Source organism: Halictus rubicundus, chromosome 8 (assembly GCF_050948215.1).
Source record: "Halictus rubicundus isolate RS-2024b chromosome 8, iyHalRubi1_principal, whole genome shotgun sequence".
Lineage (NCBI taxonomy): Eukaryota > Metazoa > Arthropoda > Insecta > Hymenoptera > Halictidae > Halictus > Halictus rubicundus.
The window spans coordinates 16,482,050-16,501,765 of NC_135156.1; the positions used below are offsets into that span (position 1 = coordinate 16,482,050).

At 46.3% G+C, this 19,716-nt stretch overlaps 2 protein-coding genes across 7 annotated transcripts in view; both read left to right on the forward strand.

The window, feature by feature from the left end:
* LOC143356545 (FERM, ARHGEF and pleckstrin domain-containing protein 2) overlaps positions 1–9,960 on the forward strand; it is a 47,268-nt gene extending 37,308 nt beyond the window's left edge. For 4 of the 6 annotated variants that reach the window (XM_076792333.1, XM_076792334.1, XM_076792336.1 and 1 more), the window contains exons 12-21: positions 6,242–6,393; positions 6,672–6,761; positions 7,305–7,680; positions 7,899–8,008; positions 8,084–8,224; positions 8,306–8,460; positions 8,846–8,967; positions 9,100–9,260; positions 9,332–9,591; positions 9,658–9,960. In XM_076792333.1, coding sequence (XP_076648448.1) covers positions 6,242–6,393; positions 6,672–6,761; positions 7,305–7,680; positions 7,899–8,008; positions 8,084–8,224; positions 8,306–8,460; positions 8,846–8,967; positions 9,100–9,260; positions 9,332–9,591; positions 9,658–9,691 — 1,601 coding nt within the window. In that variant the 3' untranslated portion in view covers positions 9,692–9,960. Of the gene's footprint in view, positions 1–6,241; positions 6,394–6,671; positions 6,762–7,304; positions 7,681–7,898; positions 8,009–8,083; positions 8,225–8,305; positions 8,461–8,845; positions 8,968–9,099; positions 9,261–9,331; positions 9,592–9,657 lie in introns of those variants that run through there. The other 2 variants (XM_076792337.1, XM_076792338.1) reach the window with 2 other exon arrangements.
* A 5,848-nt stretch (positions 9,961–15,808) lies between these two features.
* On the forward strand, positions 15,809–18,823 carry LOC143356720 (uncharacterized). The gene is made up of 4 exons (XM_076792631.1): positions 15,809–15,872; positions 16,458–17,153; positions 17,411–18,254; positions 18,329–18,823. Exons 1-4 carry the CDS (start codon positions 15,809–15,811, stop codon positions 18,474–18,476), a joined length of 1,752 nt encoding a protein of 583 aa, XP_076648746.1. The 3' UTR covers positions 18,477–18,823.
* Positions 18,824–19,716: the final 893 nt, after the last annotated feature.

A 19,716-nucleotide genomic window follows, 5' to 3' on the forward strand; every position in this document is an offset into this window, starting at 1 on the left:
GCCACAGAGATCTCTCGATCTCCCGCAGGACCCCGTTTCGCGACCGGAAGTGCCAAACGTTTGCGAAAACAGAACTGAAAACTTGCCCTGTATCGTGCCCGAGACTCCTAACTCGCGTAGCGTTGATTCCGGCATAAAATGGCGAACGCGCGTGTTTCGAAATTGTAGGAATGCAAATTTCGAAAATTCGCGGGTCAAATTGGCAGACACATTCGCCGGACGGAGTTGACAAGAATATTATTTTCCATTACAAAGTTTTTCATTACAAAGTCCATGGTACCAAAAAGAAAAGGAAAAATGGAAGAAATGGCACGAGGAATCTAAAAATTTAACGGGATCCATTTCACGTTTGACCCTTTGCTCTCGAAACTGTTCTAATTAGAGCTCCGCACTGAGATCCGGATCCGAATGTCCGAAATGAGATAACCGGATGGTAAGAGCCCCACTTCTAACTTCCGGTACCCAGAAGTTTCATCGTACGTGGAAACTTTATCGCAAAAGACATTTGAAGAGTTCAGGGCAACAAATTTGCAACAAACTGTTTGCGACTGTTTGTTACCCCGAACGATTAAAATCTCCAAGGTTTGTAGCCTTGAGCTGTTCACTCAATAAACAAGAAGAGCGACACGAAGCTCTGCATTGAAATTTTTTCGTAATTTGTCGGATGCAACGAGTTCAGTAATACATTGCTCTGAGTTCTAGTTATGATCGTTTTTAGTGGCGCCTCGGAGACGCCATTCCGAGTAATGCAACGGGGTTAATAGCGAGAGTAAAATTGTACACGGATTTTTATAGAGTTTTACAAGGTTTGCTTCGTTGGACCGTTCCAACGCCATTTTAAACGAGTTGATTTCGACGCCAGCGTTTCGACGATCGACGCTATCGATTCCCTGGCACGGGAATCAGTGCCAAATACACGATACAGGGACATTCTTTCGACGTGGTACGCGTCCCTCTCAGTTTCTCGTCCGAACAACTCGATCGACTATATGCACACTCACTCGAGAGCCTTTTATAAACTTTTTACGAGCGTCGTTCGACGGATTCCGAGGACGGTCCGGAAACGGGGTTCCCGAACACGCGTTTCTTCTCGGAGATCGCTGGATCGGTGGATCGTTTATGCGTTTCTAACGGAAAATCGTTGAATCCTCCACGAGTGACATAACCATCGATTTCTTTCGAATCTTTTTTTGTTTCTAGGGACACTTTATACACTCTTCGCGTTCGGTCTATAGATTTTATCAATTTTACCGATACCAGCACAAACGCGCACAAACCTCCGTGGCCCATTAAATTATTCGTCATTTTTCTATCCCATTTTCTTCCGCAACAGACTATTTTTCCGTTCATTAACGCGTTCACTGCACAATCGATCCTGTACAATCATTTTGTTCGTGACATCGACGGTGTACAGTTCGATTTTACCACAGTGATCACTGCGGATGTTATGCGTTTCTGATAAAAATGGGTAGCCGTGATTTCGGACAGAGTGATCGAAGGAATTTAAGAATACATAACTTAATGAAACTGTTACAGAGAACAATTTTCTATTTGATTCCCGTGTCTCGTAATTCACGCAATTTTTATTTCGCACAAAGATCCGCTGATAACAGTCTCGAGCCTTTTTAGATTGTCACAAATTATACAAATCTAGTCAAATTCTTCAGGGACGACGTCTCGTACAGCGTACCGATTCTAGATCACGTTTTAACGGTCGGACAGCGGAACCCGGGTCCATTTTGATCCAGCTATTCAGCCCCCGAGGACGATTTTCAATGAACCTAGAGAAAATATCATTAAAAATATGTTTAAACAAAAACTTTACGAACACGGAATCAAAGATTGCCGTTTGCACAATCGTAAGCGGGTTCCGAGTGTGAAAATTGATTACGGTCAAATTGTTATGCGCGATTCGCTTCCATGCTACTATTGCTCAGGTTTTAGGAGATAGCTATGGGAAATGATTTGAAGATAGTTCTGCAAAATATTTGCAGGAACTGTAACATCACGTAACATCGATCGCGCAAAAATCGAGGATCCGGCGTCGTCCCTGAAGCTTCGAGCGACCACGTTACACGAAAAATTCATTTTCAATCGAACGCCGATTCTGACGCGAGTCCCGTCACTTGAACATGATCGCGACACGCCAGTGAACATGTTATTTCGCCAAATTCGAACTTTCCCCGACGAGAAATCGTCGTTCGCATAAAGATCCGCCGACGATCGCGCTTCCACGTTTTCCCCCCAGGCTCCTGCGCGTTTATTTCCCGGCGAAAAGAACTGAAAAGCCATGAAAGGTTCGCCGTGTCGAAGGAGCAGGATTTTCAAGGTCGCCATTCTTCCCTCGAGAGAGAGCAGGAGGACGAGGAGGAACACGCTCGCTCGATCGGACCGTTCTCCGATTGTTATTACTCTCTTTTGTCCCCTCGGTCGCTCATCGACATACCGTACTCGTTAACTCTATATATATGTTCAAACTATACATACGTATACATATATACATATGAATCTATACATATATATATATATACACGGTCCGTATATATACGCGCGGCGGTGATTTCCCCTCCCCCCTCCTCCCCGGCCCCCGTTATTGGACTATTCGTAAGAAAACCAAAAGAAAAAAACAAAACAAAATAATACATTTTTACATACGCGCGGACAACGATTGTTTCGACACGACAACAATTTGTTGTTCGCGATGCGAGCGTTGTTCGTGGAACACGCCGGCGGGTGGGAGGGGTCTTTCAAAAAGACAATGGTTTGTAGGTTTGCGGAGAGGGGGGGAGGTGTGGGGGGAGGATGAACAAGATTCTCGGGTTGAGGGTGGGGGTGGTTGGTTGGAGAAAAGACAATTCTATAACGGGTGAAAAATCACGGCGTTGTTTCGAGGGATGGGAAAAGACAACTTTTCAAGCGTAGGGAATCTATTGTACATTATCGATTTATTGATACATCAATTATGATAATAATAAATTATATACAAAGCGAGACAAGTGTGTGTGGCCTCGGAGATCTTCTGTGTGTGTACTCCACAAGTTTCTCTCGTATCGTTTTCTTCGTTTCCTTTTTTTCTCTCTAATTGTTTTTTCGTTCTCCGACGAGATTTCTGTCTTCCATTTCGACGTTCGTTTCACGCTTCTCTCCTCCCTCCCCCAGCCCCACGAACGGATCGAGGAAACGTTTTTGTTCTCGATGTGTGCTCATCCTCGAGAACTGCGGCCCGGTAGACGTCGGGTCCGCTCCGACCCACCCGTTATCATCCGAGAAACGTATATCTTTCGAGATCGTTGATCGGTAAAACGGGTCTCACGAGCTTCGTAATAAAGCATTTCTGTTTAAATTTTTTGGAGATGTTCCTGAAAGATCGCTTCACGCGACATGTCTGTCTTTTTTTTTTTTATGAAACTCTTTTGAGTTTTGAGTCGAACGTCCTCTTTAAGGATCAACGACTGTGAGAAGACAATTCGGAATAGCATTGATCGATAAATCACTCTGCCTCGCATATTAGAGATTAATAGACTGCGGATTCGTATGAAGAATAAACATTTTTCGAAGGCAATTCTAAGAAACAGAAACTGAATAAAAATGTATTTTCCTTTCACTAATTTCTGTGAAATTCTGAAATTCTGCAATTCTTCTAATGCCTTCACAGTCTCATATTTTACCTAATATTATTTTTGTCACAAATGTAACGTAATCACGCAGAAATTGCAAAATTACAGATTAAATGTCGAGCGACTCGGCGTCCGCCCCCGATATCGGCTTCCGCTTCCGACTTTCCGCCTTTCTATCTCTCACTTTCTCTCTCCGCCTCTTTCTCTCTCTCTCTCGCTATCTCTGTGTGTCTCTTTTCATCCCTTTTGCCTCGTTTCTCTCGATATTCAGTTTCGTTTGGCGTTCGACACGCGTTCTTCCGGTCCCCGCGAATCCTCCTCTTCCCGATCTTTATTACCGTATCTTTTTATCGCACTCCCGGATTCGTTGGTCGGCCGGATGACAAATAACCATGTGTGAGTAATCCCTAACAGTGCCTAATCTTTACTGTCAGTGATGCGTTCGTTACTATGTTTATTATTATCGCTACTATTCTTGCTCTCTTGCTGTTGTGGTCGTTCTTGTTCGTTGATATTATTTTTTCTGCTAATCGTTTTGCGAGTCGACACGTTCGGTAGCACCAGACTTCTCCGTGTAGTGCGACTTATGTTGTATTATGAATGGCTTCCACGATTCGCAGAGCGCGTCGCAAATCTTGGTGCAAGTCTGGATTAATTTCACTCGGAAAAAATCGGTCGAGAATGTGGAGAAACTATCTGATCGTAATATTTATGAACTGACATGGCGTGCCAAAATTTCAGCCCGTAATTTAGGTGGGACGAGTCTACTCTTGTCTCGGCGTTTTGCCAAATTCTCATCGATTCGCAGCTGCAAACACGTTCGCGAGTTTCGTTGCACCCGTACGCGTGCAGACAACGGTTGTACTACGTTTTCGATCGATTTTTTTTAAAGAGAACTGCTCTTTGACCTGCACCGTGACCTTTCGAAACACTCTGCACGATCAAATATCTTTACAGAGAATTATGCATTCGAAAAGCGGAACGTTCACACGTTTGCACACGACTTCTAATTAGCATGCATTAGCTGCACGTCTTAGGAGGCACTCGTCCGTCTGGCGATACAGCATGTCCGCGAATTATGTTCTCCACGATTATGTGTTTTACAGACTGCGGATGTTCACATCGAACCGACTGGGTTCTTCAAGTCATCGTTTTCCTGATCTCGGATTTATTTATAAAATACAGAGCCTTCGATTTTACGACCTATAACGATATCGCTTCGAGACAAATCGATCAGTATTTGCAACAAACGTTAGTCGATTTCGTTCAAAATCGGATACGACATAGTGCACCCTAAATCAGGGGTAGTTTAAGTCATCATTTTCCTGGCCCCGAATTTGTTTATAAAATACGGACGTCTAAACATCTCAATTTCTACACACTCGCTTGGAGATCTATAACGATATCGTTTCGAGACAAATCGATCAGTATTTGCAACAAACGTTACTCGGTTTCGTTCAAAATCGGATACGACATAGTGCACCCTAAATCAGGGGTAGTTTAAGTCATCATTTTCCTGGCCCCGAATTTGTTTATAAAATACGGACGTCTAAACATCTCAATTTCTACACACTCGCTTGGAGATCTATAACGATATCGCTTCGAGACAAATCGATCAGTATTTGCAACAAACGTTAGTCGATTTCGTTCAAAATCGGATGCGACATAGTGCACCCTAAATCAGGGGTAGTTTAAGTCATCATTTTCCTGGTCCCGAATTTGTTTATAAAATACGGACGTCTAAACATCTCAATTTCTGCAGATTTTAAAAAGCGAACTTTGCGCTTACAAATTTCTATCTCGGAAACTGTTTCTCCTATCGAGTCAATTCTTTTTTCACGCTAATCGGGAATGTTCGATCTACCGAGAGAAATTTGTATCGTTGAAAATTGTTCATCCGCAGTCTGACAATTTTATCCAACGCAGCACGTAACACGTTTCTCTCAAGTTTCGGAATAAGTTATTCCGATTTCGTTGAGAACGCGTGGTAGATGATGCGTGTGCATTCGACCGAGAAAATTTACCACTTGCACGTGCATCCCAGAGTAGCAAAACGAAAAGAAAAAGAATAAAATAAAATACTGATTCATCGTTTATTCCACCAGCGAAAGATGACACTGTACAACGAACTTCAGCGTTTCCTTGAAGCGCGTTCACCTTGAAAAGCTTCCGGGCCGCTTGAGAATCGAGTTTGTCAGCGCACGCGAGTAACGAAAGTAAATTTAGAGAAAGTTAGGCGCCCAAGAACGCTGGTTGCACAGTGTGATCATCATTCCCAAGTGGGGGGGTTGTTCTCGTTTCCCGGACGTCGCGGGGGACGAACGTCCGAGAGACGTCGCCGGATAGCCAGTTCGGTGCACCGTTCTGCATGCTACATCCTCTCACTTTCTCTGCCTCCTCATCTTCTCGAGAGAGCGTTCTCGTTTCTCTCTGTCACGGTCTCACCCTCTTACACTTTCTCTCTTTCTCTCTTTCTCTCTCTCTCTCTCTCTATCTCTCTCTGTTCACTCTTCTTTACGTTTACTCGTACCGTACTCGTTCTTCTCGAGCCGTGGTCTTTTCGCTGTTTGTGGTTCAGGGCCGCGTCCATTGGAATTCCCTCTCTGACTCCCGTTCGTTTACAGATAATAAGCCGGGGACCCCGAAGAAACCGGAGAACAACAATTCGGTGTTCGCCAGCGAGAAAACGAGCATGGTCGACACGCCGGACCTCAGCCCGGTGAAGCAGGTCGTCAGGAACGGCGAGGTCGAGGACACCGAGATCAGGAAGACCAAGGTTAGCTCTCGATACCAACCCCCTTCATCCTTACAATTTGTTCAGATTTTTGCTTTGGCAAATTTCCGCACAAACACGCGTAAGTCAATCACCGTCCGACAAGCTAGTTGAATTTTTACATTCAATTAGATTTTCAAACCTGTCTGAACAATTTTTGAGGAGACCGAGAAACACACTGTAGCTAGTAATTCTCAGAAATATGAAAGTGTTCGGAGCAATATTAATTGTAGGTTCTATTGTATCACAAGTTTTACAGTATGTTAATTGTATTTGAACAGAGATGGCCCACGGACAAGGCGTATTACATAGCCAAGGAGCTGCTGATGACCGAACGAACCTACAAGAAGGATCTCGACGTGATAAACGTGGTAAGTTAACCAGTTAACTGTGTTTGACGAGAATTCTCGTCATGAAGAAATGGAAATATTTTGTGCCATGGCTAGTATACTCGTCAAAACAGCTATAATTCGAACAGCGGTTAATTTTTGCCACGCAACTTAGGTACACATTTTTCAAAGAGGTCGCAACAGCTAACTGGTTAAATATACTAAGCAGAATTGAAGAGGAAACTTCTATTTCGTCGTCTACTTGAATCAGTTTAAGAAGCAATAAACCTGTTAGGACGTTATGATTAATAATTGCAATGGTGCTTGCTTTGGAACACAAGATTTCTATAGTAGAAAGTTATGTGCAGCGACCTAATACAATTTTCTTGAAATAAATAGCCTGATCGGTTGCCAAGCTTTTCAATTTGGGGCTGTGTGTGATGTGCCACGAGTTAGGGAGTTTTTTCACGAAGGTCTTCAATTAGGGGCTGCATAATATCGGATGAAATGTGCAACAGAGCGTCCAGCGACGAGGGAGAAGTTGCAATGGGCTTGGCACTGATGCGGTTGTCGTTTTGTTGGCAGTGGTTCCGCGAGGAGGTGTCCCGGGAGGCGGAGCTGGAGGGTGAGTCGGTGGTTTCTCTGATCGAGCTGTTAGCGGACGTCCACGGTCCCTGTCTTCAAGAGATGGAGGCTAGGCTGGCACGATGGGAGAGCAACGCGCGCCACAACATCGGCGATTTCCTTTACAACACGATGCTGAACGTGCTGCCGCTCTACGATCAATACCTGGAGAACCTGATACAGGTCCTCGAGAAGATGGAATACTGCACGAGAACCTCCCGCCGCTTCGATCAACTCTGCCGCGACTTCGAGGAGCAGAAGCACTGCTATCTGCCGCTGACTTCGTTCCTCCTGAAGCCGTTGCAACGGTTGTTGCATTACAACTGTATTATAGACGGTAATGCTCTATCACAGGGCCGCTTTGCAACCCTGGAGCAACTGATTGCTTCTAGTAACAGATACCTTAACGCGTTTGCGACCACCGCCACAGATTTTTGATAGCCAAATTATTTTGATGCTCAACCCGTTGCGCCACGATTCAATTTTACGGTTTCGGTGATTAGAACTTTTCATTTTATTGTGAAAACTGACAATTAAAATTCCCCGATCTTTCAGGACTGCTGGACCATTACCCGAAGGACCACACCGACTTCGAGGACTGCCTGGCAGCCAGGGATAGACTAGGCGAGACGTTGCTGGAGGGTCTCAGCATCATCAATCAGGCCGTAACCTATCAGGACACCATCGTTCTCTTGCACCTTCTCGCGCGCCGTTGAGCTAATTGTCTTGTATCTCCGTAGGAGAATTTGGTTCAGCTACACGAGATGCAGAGGGACATCGGCGGGTTCGACAATCTGGTCCAGGAGGGTCGCAGGTTCATCAGGCAAGGCTGCTTGCAGAAGTACAGTCGCAAGGGCTTCCAACAGAGAATGTTCTTCCTGGTAATACATTGTTCGAACGACAATAGCGAAAGCTCAAGAAGGACCGGCCAGTCTTTAACCAATCCCCTAACTGTTCCCCAGTTTTCGGACGTGTTACTGTACGCATTCCGCACCCAACAACGAGCTCAATGCTTCCGGGTGCATGGCCAACTGCCGTTGAAGGGCATGAAGATCCGCGAGACCGACAAGAAGACCGGCGCGGACTTTGCGTTCGTGATCGAAGCTTCGGGGAATCAGTGAGTGCTCCGTTAATTACATCATTATCCTTTCCTCGCTCGAAAGGCGTCTTAACCCTTAGATATTATTCAACTACGTAAAAGTTAGAGCATTTAAACCGAGTCATCTGAATAAGCAAGTTCGACAAGTTCCAGAGCAAGCGAGATCACGCCTTGTACATTTCAGCGAACCGAAGTATCATATTCTTCATTCTTTTAATGTTCCATTAATACCCGACACTAAACATAGCGTTGCATTGCGCGGACTTCGACCGCGAAGAGTTAGTGGAATCATTGACCATAAGGGAGGCGTCAAAAGGAGCCGTGTGTCGCTATTAAAAGGTCAATTGACCTGACTGACTGCAATTGGCTATGAGCTGCCTCACTATGGTTTAACTGTTTGCAGGCCCCTGACAGTCTCGGCCATCAACGAAGAGGAGAAGAAGCGATGGTTAGAGGACCTGAACATGGCGATCGTGCAGGCCGACGCGGATGCCAAATTGCCCTACTTGAACCTGCAGTCCTCCAGTAAGTGAATACCTTGCTCTCTGCACATACGGTGGGCGGAGCTTGTCGAGAGTGGGCATGGCCGCGCTGCTCTCGCTTTCTATAGGGCCAGGGCATTGCCATAACTGATGTGCCAAGAACGATTCGATAAAGTTTTAGGCTCCGCGGACGAAATGGGAGACGGCATCGGCTCCGAGGGCAACAGGGGTAGCTGCGGTACCGTGAAGGAGTCCCAGAGGAACAACATGACCGTGCACGTTTGCTGGCACCGGAACACCAGCATCAGCTACAGCGATCGGTTGCGAGCGTTCCAAGTGAGTCCACACCGGTCCACAGAACCTTCGAGAAGGCACCTGGATGATACAGTATCGTGTCCTCGTTTCAGAACCAACTCAGCGGATTTCTGTTGCGGAAATTCAAGAACAGTAACGGTTGGCAAAAGCTCTGGGTCGTGTTCACGGACTTCTGTCTCTTCTTCTACAAGTCCCACCAGGACGACTTCCCGTTGGCCAGTCTGCCGCTGTTAGGCTACACCGTGACCACGCCCTCCGAAAAGGACGGCATCAACAAGGACTTCGTGTTCAAGCTGCAGTTCAAGAACCACGTCTACTTCTTCCGCGCCGAGAGCGATTATACGTTCGGCAGGTGAGGGTCAAAAATAAACAAAAGAAAAGTGGAAGAACATGTTGAGGACATTGCACAATTTTTCAGGTGGATGGAGGTGATTCGGAGCGCGGCGCAGTAATAGGTCCGTCGGCTTCAACGAGAAGGAAGGATATTATTAGCGTATTCGATTAAACGAGACAGTATATTAGATAAGAGAAATTTCGTCGTCTTCGATGGACGAGATCCGTACGGAGAGCAAATCGGGACATGAAAATTGTGCGGCCTTACTTGTGGACTGAGCAGAGATAGATCAAGATCAAAAACAAAAAAAAAACGTAATCGACAATCAAACGAAGTCGAAGACTGTAGGAGGAAGCATTTATATTTCCCCATTGAATTCCGACACTGACGCTAGAACTACCCAGCGCTGGAAGCGACTGGTTTGCCTTGTGGAACCAACGAGACTGCATTTATTCGGATTTTTATCATATTCGGCGAATTCTCGCCAGAGGCATCTTTACAATGTCGGCGATGTTTAAGGAAAAAAATCATGGACCAGATCGGATCGGAGGACGATCCGGTAGTTTTAGCGTCGACAGAGACAAATCGGATCGCGTTTCCTTGTACCGCGACACCGCTGACACGCGATAACGGTGATAGTCGGCGTGTAAATAGATTTCCTTAGACCTAAGCGTATCATCGCCCGTTTTCTTTCCGAGTCTCTAATGCATTCGATGGACGCGCGCGATAAGCGCGCTCGCGGCGACCACAGCCATAAACACTGTCCGACAAGTATGGATTTTTGTCCAGTTTCGTGATTTTACTGCGCTGCGCAGAAAATGATCGTTGGTCGGTAGAACGTACGTCGTCCTTCGTCGCGATACGACGCATCGACGAGGCTGCCGGCGTCGCGACGCGCGCAAACCTTGGACCAATTTTCCAGTTAGATTCTTTCGATGATCCACGTCTTGGAAAAAAGACAATAATTTCGGTTAGCGTTAGTTCCCCCTCGTTATTAGATTACCGATCGGTTTGTTGAAGTAGCGCGCTCGCGGAGTTGTTGTTTCTCCCCGTTAATCGAACGAAAGAGTCCTTCCGGTGATCGTTTTTGTTGAGATTAGAATTAGGCGTACCTGGGAACTGCTACCTACCCTATTACAATGATTTTTGGGGGATGTTGTAAATATCAACGTTTTGAACAACTTTTTCCTGTGCGTAATAGTGGCGGCCTCGAACAAAACTGTCGGTACCACTACAGTGAATTCTGACTATCCTTGTGCGTCTGTGGGCAGCGCACGCTTTAGTATCGGTGGCCACTTATCTTCTGTTTAGACATGGGGATCGGGTGAGCTTAAAGGTCCCGTGCACAACGGTGTAGGCGTGACTGCAAGAAATGTCTTTTAATTATTTTACGCAAGCGTTGTCGGCCGCCAAACCAACGTAGGCACTTTTAATTGAGCGGTAACAGACTTTTATCGTATGCAGCTGTGCACGGCCACTAATACTAGCGGTGTCACAGACGCACGTGTGTAGGCGGAATTCATTTTGTGGTGGTACTAAGTGAAACTAAGCGGGACCGCCGCTAATGTGCAAAGGGAATCGGTGGACGTTAGGTACTTAGCTGTTCCCGCAAGTTCACCTTGAATTATCCCGAACGAGTGCGTCGCGCGAAACCGAGAGAACGAACCAATAACGATCATGTAACCTGTTAAACGGGCGACTACTCGGTGAATCGACGTCGTGTTTCACTCGACTCGCGGAACATCGTAGACTGATATAGATATTACAATGTTAACGGTAATCGCTTTTAGGTGACCGAGTGAGAAAACGAATTTTGTTACCGGAAGTGATGATGGGAGGCGAACGATCGACACGTCCTCCCCGGTTAACAGGTTAATGGTTATCTGTTTTTCAGTTGCTCCGATTGTTTTGTTATAACATAGGATTTAATTAATATATGTATATATATATACACATATTCTATATATATAAGATAAGAGAAAAGATAAGAGAAGAAAGAATTAGTTTTATACTCGTCTAAGAAGAATCGTACTGACAAGATCAGAACGTCGGATCGCAATCGTTCAGCGCTCGTACGTTTATTTAACAAAAATAACAAAAAACACAATAGACACTCTCTCTCAAAAAAAAAAAAAGAAAGAAAAGACAGAATTGTACCGCTTTTGCCGATCGAAACGAGTTTCATAACGTGGACTCGAAATGTATGCCGTTATGTAACATTATGTATCGATATTTCGCAATAAACGTACACATTGACGCTCTCAGCTGATCGTGTTATGCAAAGAACACAAAGAATTCGCAAGAAATGTTCATTTTCCACTTCTTAATGTGTCCTTGACCTCGAGTGACCTTGAATGATCACGGCTATCGTATTCTTCGGTTGATTTCTTGTTAAATAAAATAGAGGGACTAACTTTTGTTTCTCTCAATCTCTGTGGCTGCGAGTTTGGTCGCCGATCACGATCAGCGGTCAGTGACCGTGACTTTGATCAGTGATCTGATGAGTCTTGAGGTCCGTGGTCATTCAAGGTTGTAGGCATAAAACATTCTGAAAATCTTTGTAACCTTCGATCGTTTCTTGAATGTTGCGGAAAAGGTAGTTGATACATTAATATTCATTTTTCTTAATCCTCGTGACCCTTGCGCCGGTCACCAGTGACCACCATGACAGTTACCGTGTGAACCAGTGCTTTTTGAAACTGTTTCATTGGTCCCAAGTACATTCTCCCGATAAAAGCGTTTGACCATCACGTGCGATCAAAGAGCAGAACAAGACCAAAGTTTAAACAATCTCTTTACCGTTCTGAAAAGCGTAGGAGTCGCTACAGTGACTCATCGTGAATTTTTTTGTCCCCTGCAAGGTATTACAGAGCGCGCAACACGGCACAAACGAAAAAAAAAAAATTCAAGAAAACCTTGAGAATCGCTCATTCTTCTCTCTTCAATCTCTGCGTCGCTCTCGTGAGAACAGATCGCGGTTCCGATCTCCGCGTAGGGAGTTTTTCAGGTCCGATGGGTTTCTGCTAACGAGCTTAATGAGCGTCGGCGGCGGCCGGTGTGTGTACGCGCAATTTGCACGCGGGCCGGATCGATGGATCGTTTTTTTTCTTTCTCTCGTTTTACCGTTCCCGTGGCGAAACTCGTTTATTTTCGCCGAACGTTCGTCGTCTTCGTGGCGTGAAAATGCAGCTGGAAATACCCGCGTGTAAACAGATCGCGAGCGATATGTCCGGCAAAACCGTTTCCCCGATATCGCGACGATCAATCGGCGTCGATGTAATAATTCCCGTCGTATTAATTACGATATGCGAATCCGGTCAGACTGGTATTCAATCGCGAGAGACTTTATCCTTGCGGCGTGAGCGAATCGGACGAAACTAATTGTGTGTTGTACGCGATGGAATCGCGCGTACGGAAAAAAAGAAACTCTCTCGCGACGCACAGTCTTCGGGCTCTTATCGGAGTCGGCAGAAAATTTATAAACTAATACGTTTTCCACCTGAGGGGCTTAATACTTTTTTTTTAAAAATGACAAGAGGGTGTATCGATTGATGAAAAAAAGAAAATAGAATTTTGTTAGAAAAATATTAGATTTCTTATTGAATACGAAACTTTTTGCTAAATTTTTGTATTGCAATTTATTATCGTATGGTTACCGATCAACTTTTGTTTCGAAAACTTATTTATCAGGTTGTTGGGAATGCGTGAAATATAAGATAAAGATGAGAATATAAGAAAATGGATTTCTTCGATTCGGGCAAAGATGGGCGAATAAAGTCAATTGCTATTTCAAGTAGAATGTATCCAGAAATAGTATGCAAAAAATCAGATATGTACTTCTCGTTACATTGTTTCAAACTCGACTCAAAGTTGATAAAGATGAAAAATTCGGACAAATTGTTAACCCTTTGCACTCGAAATTATTTTAACTCCAAAATGAAACATTTCCTCCGACCTAGAATATTGCCCTTCTATATATATATATTTTTTCATGTTATACATATGAAAATGGTGCAACTTACTGGTACAATACCGAAATGTTTAGTAATTTATTAACTACAAACAACATACATTTAATAATGTAAAAAATATTTTGAATAATGATGCTGAATAATGTTAATATTTCCGAAACATTTTTGGTGGTTTTCGAAGGCTTTATAATACTGGACGTAACTTGTAAAAATCGAATTAATCGAGTAAACGTTCAACAAGCAGCACGTGTTCCAGGAAATGTCTCGAGTTTTATATTCGATTTTCCTGCTTCAGTTTTATCAACAAATTCATATATTTAGTTAAAATTGTGGCTAGTATCACAATCTACATTAAATTGCTAACGCTTCGAGAATTGCATTTTTCTAGGATTGTCTCGAACATTGTGCGACGCTTCGATCTCCAGACGATTTTGTAATCCGCGATCTATTTCTTTAGCGTACTAGAAATTCGAATGTTGTTCGCTGATCCAGGTCAATGTCGAAGCAGACGAATCGAACTGGGGTTATCGCCTGACGATTTTTCTCGTCAGCATTCCTCGAGCGCTTTCCGATCGCTGTACGTCATTGCCGTCCTTTTATCGATCCTCAAAAGCGTTTCAGCCGAGACAACCGCGCGCGTTTTCCAATGACGCAGTCGCCGGGCCACTGGTTTTTACCAATTGTTATCTGTCGAATTCATCCTCGACCAGAGGGAACCCCCGTCATGATAACGCGACGCGATAACATCGCGGAGCGTCTTCGATTCTCTGAACGAATCACGGGATCGTGGAAAAGCGCAAGGTCGAAGCGGGAAAGTCGCCGAGTTGAATTCGCTTCAAGGACAACGGGTCCACGAGTCAGGCCACAATAATGGCGGAATACGACCATGCTAATGGAAAAATTATTCTGTCAGGGTGGCTCACCGAAAGCAATATCAATGAAAAATGATGCTCGCGACATGGATACTTATGCTTGCTCTTACACTTCATCCGAGAGATCATTCGGAGAGATTCATTCTGTCTAATCTATGTGTTTTGATGCACTCTGCTTTTTTGCGATTGCGGAAAGATGCGAGGTGGTAGGTCTAACTACTGTTTGAAAACAATTTCCCGAGTCCGCGTGCATTCCAGATCTCGGTTTGTACCATCTTTGTAAAAATGACGGCTGCATAAACATTCAAGTCCTCGTGCATCATTACGATCTGCGACTCAAAACGATTTGTACCAGCCCCGTCAAAATGGCCGCTGTACAAACATCCGAGATTGTATTGGGCTGTCCGGAAAGTCCGTGCCGGTTTTCTGTAGGTGGCATTTGGACAGGTCTGGATACGTGTAACAAAGGGATCTTTCAGGCATTTTTCGAAACAAGTTTGATTAGGATACGTTAATTTTTGTTAGTTTTGTACGCTCTTAAATGTGGAAGGAAACAGAGTGAATTATAGCTTCAAAAGCTATTGGAGCTTGTTTGGGATGTGCTAATTACATTAGACATTACACCCTCAGATTTTCGTCTCTTTAGGTCAATACAAAATTCCCATAATGCCAAAAACTTTAACTCTTTGGTCGACACAAAAAATCATATTTAAAAGTTTCTCGCCGCAAAACGCAAGTTTCGCGAAAGATGGAGAAAGATTATGGGAACAAAATGGCACTTGTAATAATTCAATAAATAATTCAATAAATATCTCGAAATTTAGATGTACCGTGTTTGAGTTTCCCTTAAAAGTCTAGCAGATAGAAAAGAATTTCGCGAGTCCGCGTGCATCGTGGCTTTGCGATTCGAAACGGTTCGTACCAGCTTCGTCAAAATGGCGGCTGTACGAACATCCGAGATGATACGAGAATCGCGACGGCAAGAAGGTTGACGAAGGCTCGCGAACGTTAAAAAGTCGTTACTTTTTCTTCCTCGTTAGGATGAGTTTCGTGTATGACTTAAGCGTCGAAAAAAAAGGCGAGAGACGTTGATTGACACGGAAGTTCAACGACGTGCCGAAGTCGCTGGAGGCGATCGGATTCGCGGAAGAGTTCGGATATTCGGAGAAGCCAGGATATCGGATTCGCGGGTGCGATCATCGCCGGATTACCTTAGCCTTGGCCAACGGACGTTTTTTTGCCCCCGTTGCCTCGTTTCGCGCTTAGATCTGCGTTCGAGGAAGCGTCGCGACCGTTTCAGGAAGATCCGCGGTCTAATCAGAGTGGGAGGGACGATATAAAGATGAGCGATTCGCGTAACAGCGGAATAGAAGAATCGATCTCTCGACGACTATGTGGCGGTACCAGAAAATCGGACTGATCGCCGCAGTGGCCCTCGTCTGCGTCCATGCGCAAGGTATTTTTCTCTTTTTCACTGACTTCACTGTTTCGCGATCTCGTTGGCAATCATCGGACAGTCGTGCCTCCGCCAACGTGATCTGTAACTTCGTTTTTTCCACGGATTAAGGCTGTCATCCGTGTAACAGCACTATGACCGAACATCTGAACGGCATCGACGTGCTCTCGCAACAACCAAGAGGGAATAGGGAAAATGAAAAGTGTCTAAGCCGTGCCGTTGTCGCTAAGTGGACGCAGTTCTGTTAAAACAATACGCAAACAAACGTGTACACGTCGGTGCTGATCTGATGCTCTTGTGTTGTGCTGTTCAAAGTTGTGGTTACTTAATGTACAAACTGTTCGATCACGGATGGAAGAAGCGTTGATAGGATTCATTAATTCTTTGAAGACGTCGCTACACTATATAATGACCCTGACGAATATGTAAACTTTTCAAAGAATTCTTGAATTTCCAAGGAAGATCGATCTTGGGAATTCCGGGATACGTAGATTCTGTCCACGATCCAACCGGATTTATAATTTTACAACTCGCGGCTGGATTATTGCTTGAGGAAGGAAGGTTAATTAGGTAATTTTTCTGCAGATGCTGAGATAAGAGCGAAACGATCCCCGTGGTCAGGCCTTGGGGGATTAGGCGGCGGTGCAGGCGGCGGATTTGGAGGAGGCTTTGGGGGAGGATTTGGCGGTGGAGGCGGTGGTGGCGGCGGCGGTGGTGGAGGGGGAGGTTATGGTAGCGGCGGTGGCTTCGGCGGTGGAAAAGGCGGTGGCTTCGGCGGTGGAAAAGGCGGTGGCCTTGGAGGTGGTCTTGGAGGCGGTCTTGGAGGCGGTCTCGGTGGTGGTAATGGAGGTGGCCTTGGCAACGGTGGTGGCCTCGGTAACGGAGGTGGCCTAGGAGGCGGCGGTGGTCACGGTGGTGGCCTAGGAGGCGGTGGTGGTCTTGGAGGTGGCGGTGGCCTTGGAGGCGGAGCCGGAGGTGCTGGAGGCCATGGAGGCGGACTTGGAGGTGCTGGAGGCCACGGATCAGGTGGTTGTGGCTCAGGTGGTTGCGGAGGCTCCGGCCCCGGTGGTTATGGAGGATCCGGAGCCGGAGGTGGTGCTGGAGGATATGGTGGATCCGGAGCCGGAGGTGGTTCTGGAGGATATGGTGGATCCGGAGCCGGAGGTGGTTCTGGAGGATATGGTGGATCCGGAGCCGGAGGTGGTGCTGGAGGATATGGTGGATCCGGTGCTGGTGGTGGCGCAGGACGTGGTGGCGGACACGGTGGTGGAGGAAGCGGAGGTAAGCATCGGAATCCACCATTTTGACTATAGTGGAAGTCGGTTCAGCCGTATTAAGTTGATACATTTTTCACTTTCTCGTGTCTGCAGTTTTAGTTCGACTTAATTATGTAAAAAGAATTTTTAAACCTTCCTCTTTACATATTGTAGAAAAGAATAAGTTATGAACGGCTGATTTGATAGATGCGAAAAAGATCAACTTGCCCCATCGCCCTAGACAGTTTTCCGACAACTAATATTTGTTCATTTCTGTGCCAGGATCGGGTGGAGTAACAAAAACCGGCGGTTATGGTGGAGGCTTAGGCGGAGCCGGTGGTTATGGTGGTGGAGCTGGTGCTGGTAGCGGCGCTGGAAGTGGAGCTGGTGGTTACGGAGGCGCTGGTAGCGGTGGTGGTGGATACGGAGGCGCTGGTGGCGGTGCTGGCGGTTATGGTGGCGGTGCTGGTGGTCATGGTGGCGGTCTTGGCGGTGGTAGCGGTCTTGGAGGTGGTAGCGGCCTTGGCGGTGGTAGCAGTCTTGGAGGTGGTAGCGGTCTTGGAGGTGGTCACGGAGGTGCTGGCGGCCTTGGAGGCGGTGGCGGAGGTGCTGGCGGCCTTGGAGGCGGTGGCGGTCTTGGAGGTGGTAGCGGTCTTGGAGGCGGTCACGGAGGCGGATCTGGCGGTGGTCTTGGAGGCGGTGCCGGAGGCGGAGCTGGAGGCTACGGTGGCGCCGGAAGCGGAGCCGGTGGTTACGGCGGTGCAGGAAGTGGAGCCGGTGGTTACGGTGGCGCTGGAGGTGGCGGAGCAGGTGGTTACGGTGGCGCCGGAGGTGGTGCCGGAGGTTATGGCGGTGGTGGAGCCGGAGGTTATGGCGGTGGTAGAGGCGGAGCAGGTGGCGGATGCGGTCCGGGTGGATGCCCAGGTGGTGGATACGGAGGAGCATCGTCATCAGCCAATGCGGCCGCAACGTCCAGCGCCTCCGCAAATGCGCAAGCTATCGCAAACGCGAACGCTTTCGCCGGCGGTAATTCTCATGCAAGCGCGAGTGCGAGCGCAAACGCTGGAGGCTATGGGGGCCCTGGCGGCGGCTATGGTGGTTACGGCGGCGGTGGCCACGGACCAGAGTAAGTTTCACTTTCGTTTATCTAGCTTTTACGCCAGCGATCAAACGTCTAATCATCCTTTTCTCGAAACGCAGTCTGTTCTCCCGAATGGGCGACATCGACGAAGGTGCTGAGAAGAGCGGCACCGTGACCGGCGCCAAAGGTGTCCACAGCAGCAGCTCGGCCAACATTGACTCCTCCGGGAAAGGCTCGTACAAGGTCTCGGCTGGCAAGACCACGTGAAACTACGGACGAGATACTGGAACCATGGAGGAGACGATAGCTAGCGAAGCAACGTTCCCGAAAGTTTCACCCGCGAACGAATTAGAATGAAATTTGTTTCTACTGTACACGCGTTTCTGTAATTTCCCAGTGATCATCCCTTGTCATCTGTACTCCCTTTGATTCTCTCTACGCCCTGTTATCATTCTCGAGCTCTAGAATAGTCGATCGCTTTGCAAATTGTATCCGTTCCGAAACACGAAATCGTGAATAAAGTGGGACTTTGTTGAGCTGAAGCGACTGTGGAGGATATTTTCGTACTACGGTTCAATTGTATAACGAATAAACGATTGATCGTTGTTGTTGGACGTGTGCAGCATAATTCATAATAATTCGTCGCGTTCTACCTTTCCGTGTTCGCGACGATGACTACATTCAGACGAAAATACACCGTGCGGTCGCGTTAATCAAACGTGTCTGATCCTTCGATCGACGTCCATTCTACGAGCCTCGACATTAAAATTCCTCGGAGACGCAACGACGCGGTCGATCGTAGCGCGATTCTCGATCCCGGATCCATTGTGTCTTGCGCGATTCGCGAATCGATAAGGTTCTTCGACTTCTCCCATCTGTTCTAGCGACGGTCGAGCAGAACCTCATGAATAATTCGCGACCAACAGCGCCTCGAGGAGTCCGACGATGATGTAAGCGTAAGCGGAATTCCCGCGGACACTGCGGTTTGTTTATGATCGTTCGATCATTGCCTCGCGTCGATCGCGCCGCGGAAACTGGTTTCGGCGCTTCGAAACCGCACGGGTCGTAATAAAACGATTGCAACCTGTTTCCTGTCGAATTCTATCGAATCGTTTATCGACTCTTCTGTTTCAATCCTCGCAAGACTCTCATTTTCTAATCAATCGGCTATTAATCGAACGACAATGTGATGAAGCAGGTTCCGTTTCACTGGGCAGCTTCTATGAACAACTGTTCGTAGAATTTCTGTTGTTTCAATACTTGTATTAACACCTCCACATTTCATTAACAGAAACCAAAACTGGAAAGACAAATCTGATCATACTGGTTACTCCTTCGACCCTTCTACATCCTCCATATCCTAATCCAATTTACAATAACAATTAATTTATTAGACTTGGTTAAATAATTGTGTCACCCATACATAACTGACGTGGCATTCAACGTAATACTTTTGCTTGGGATTATAAAACACGATTTCCCAGCTTTCGGTATAGCACAATGATTG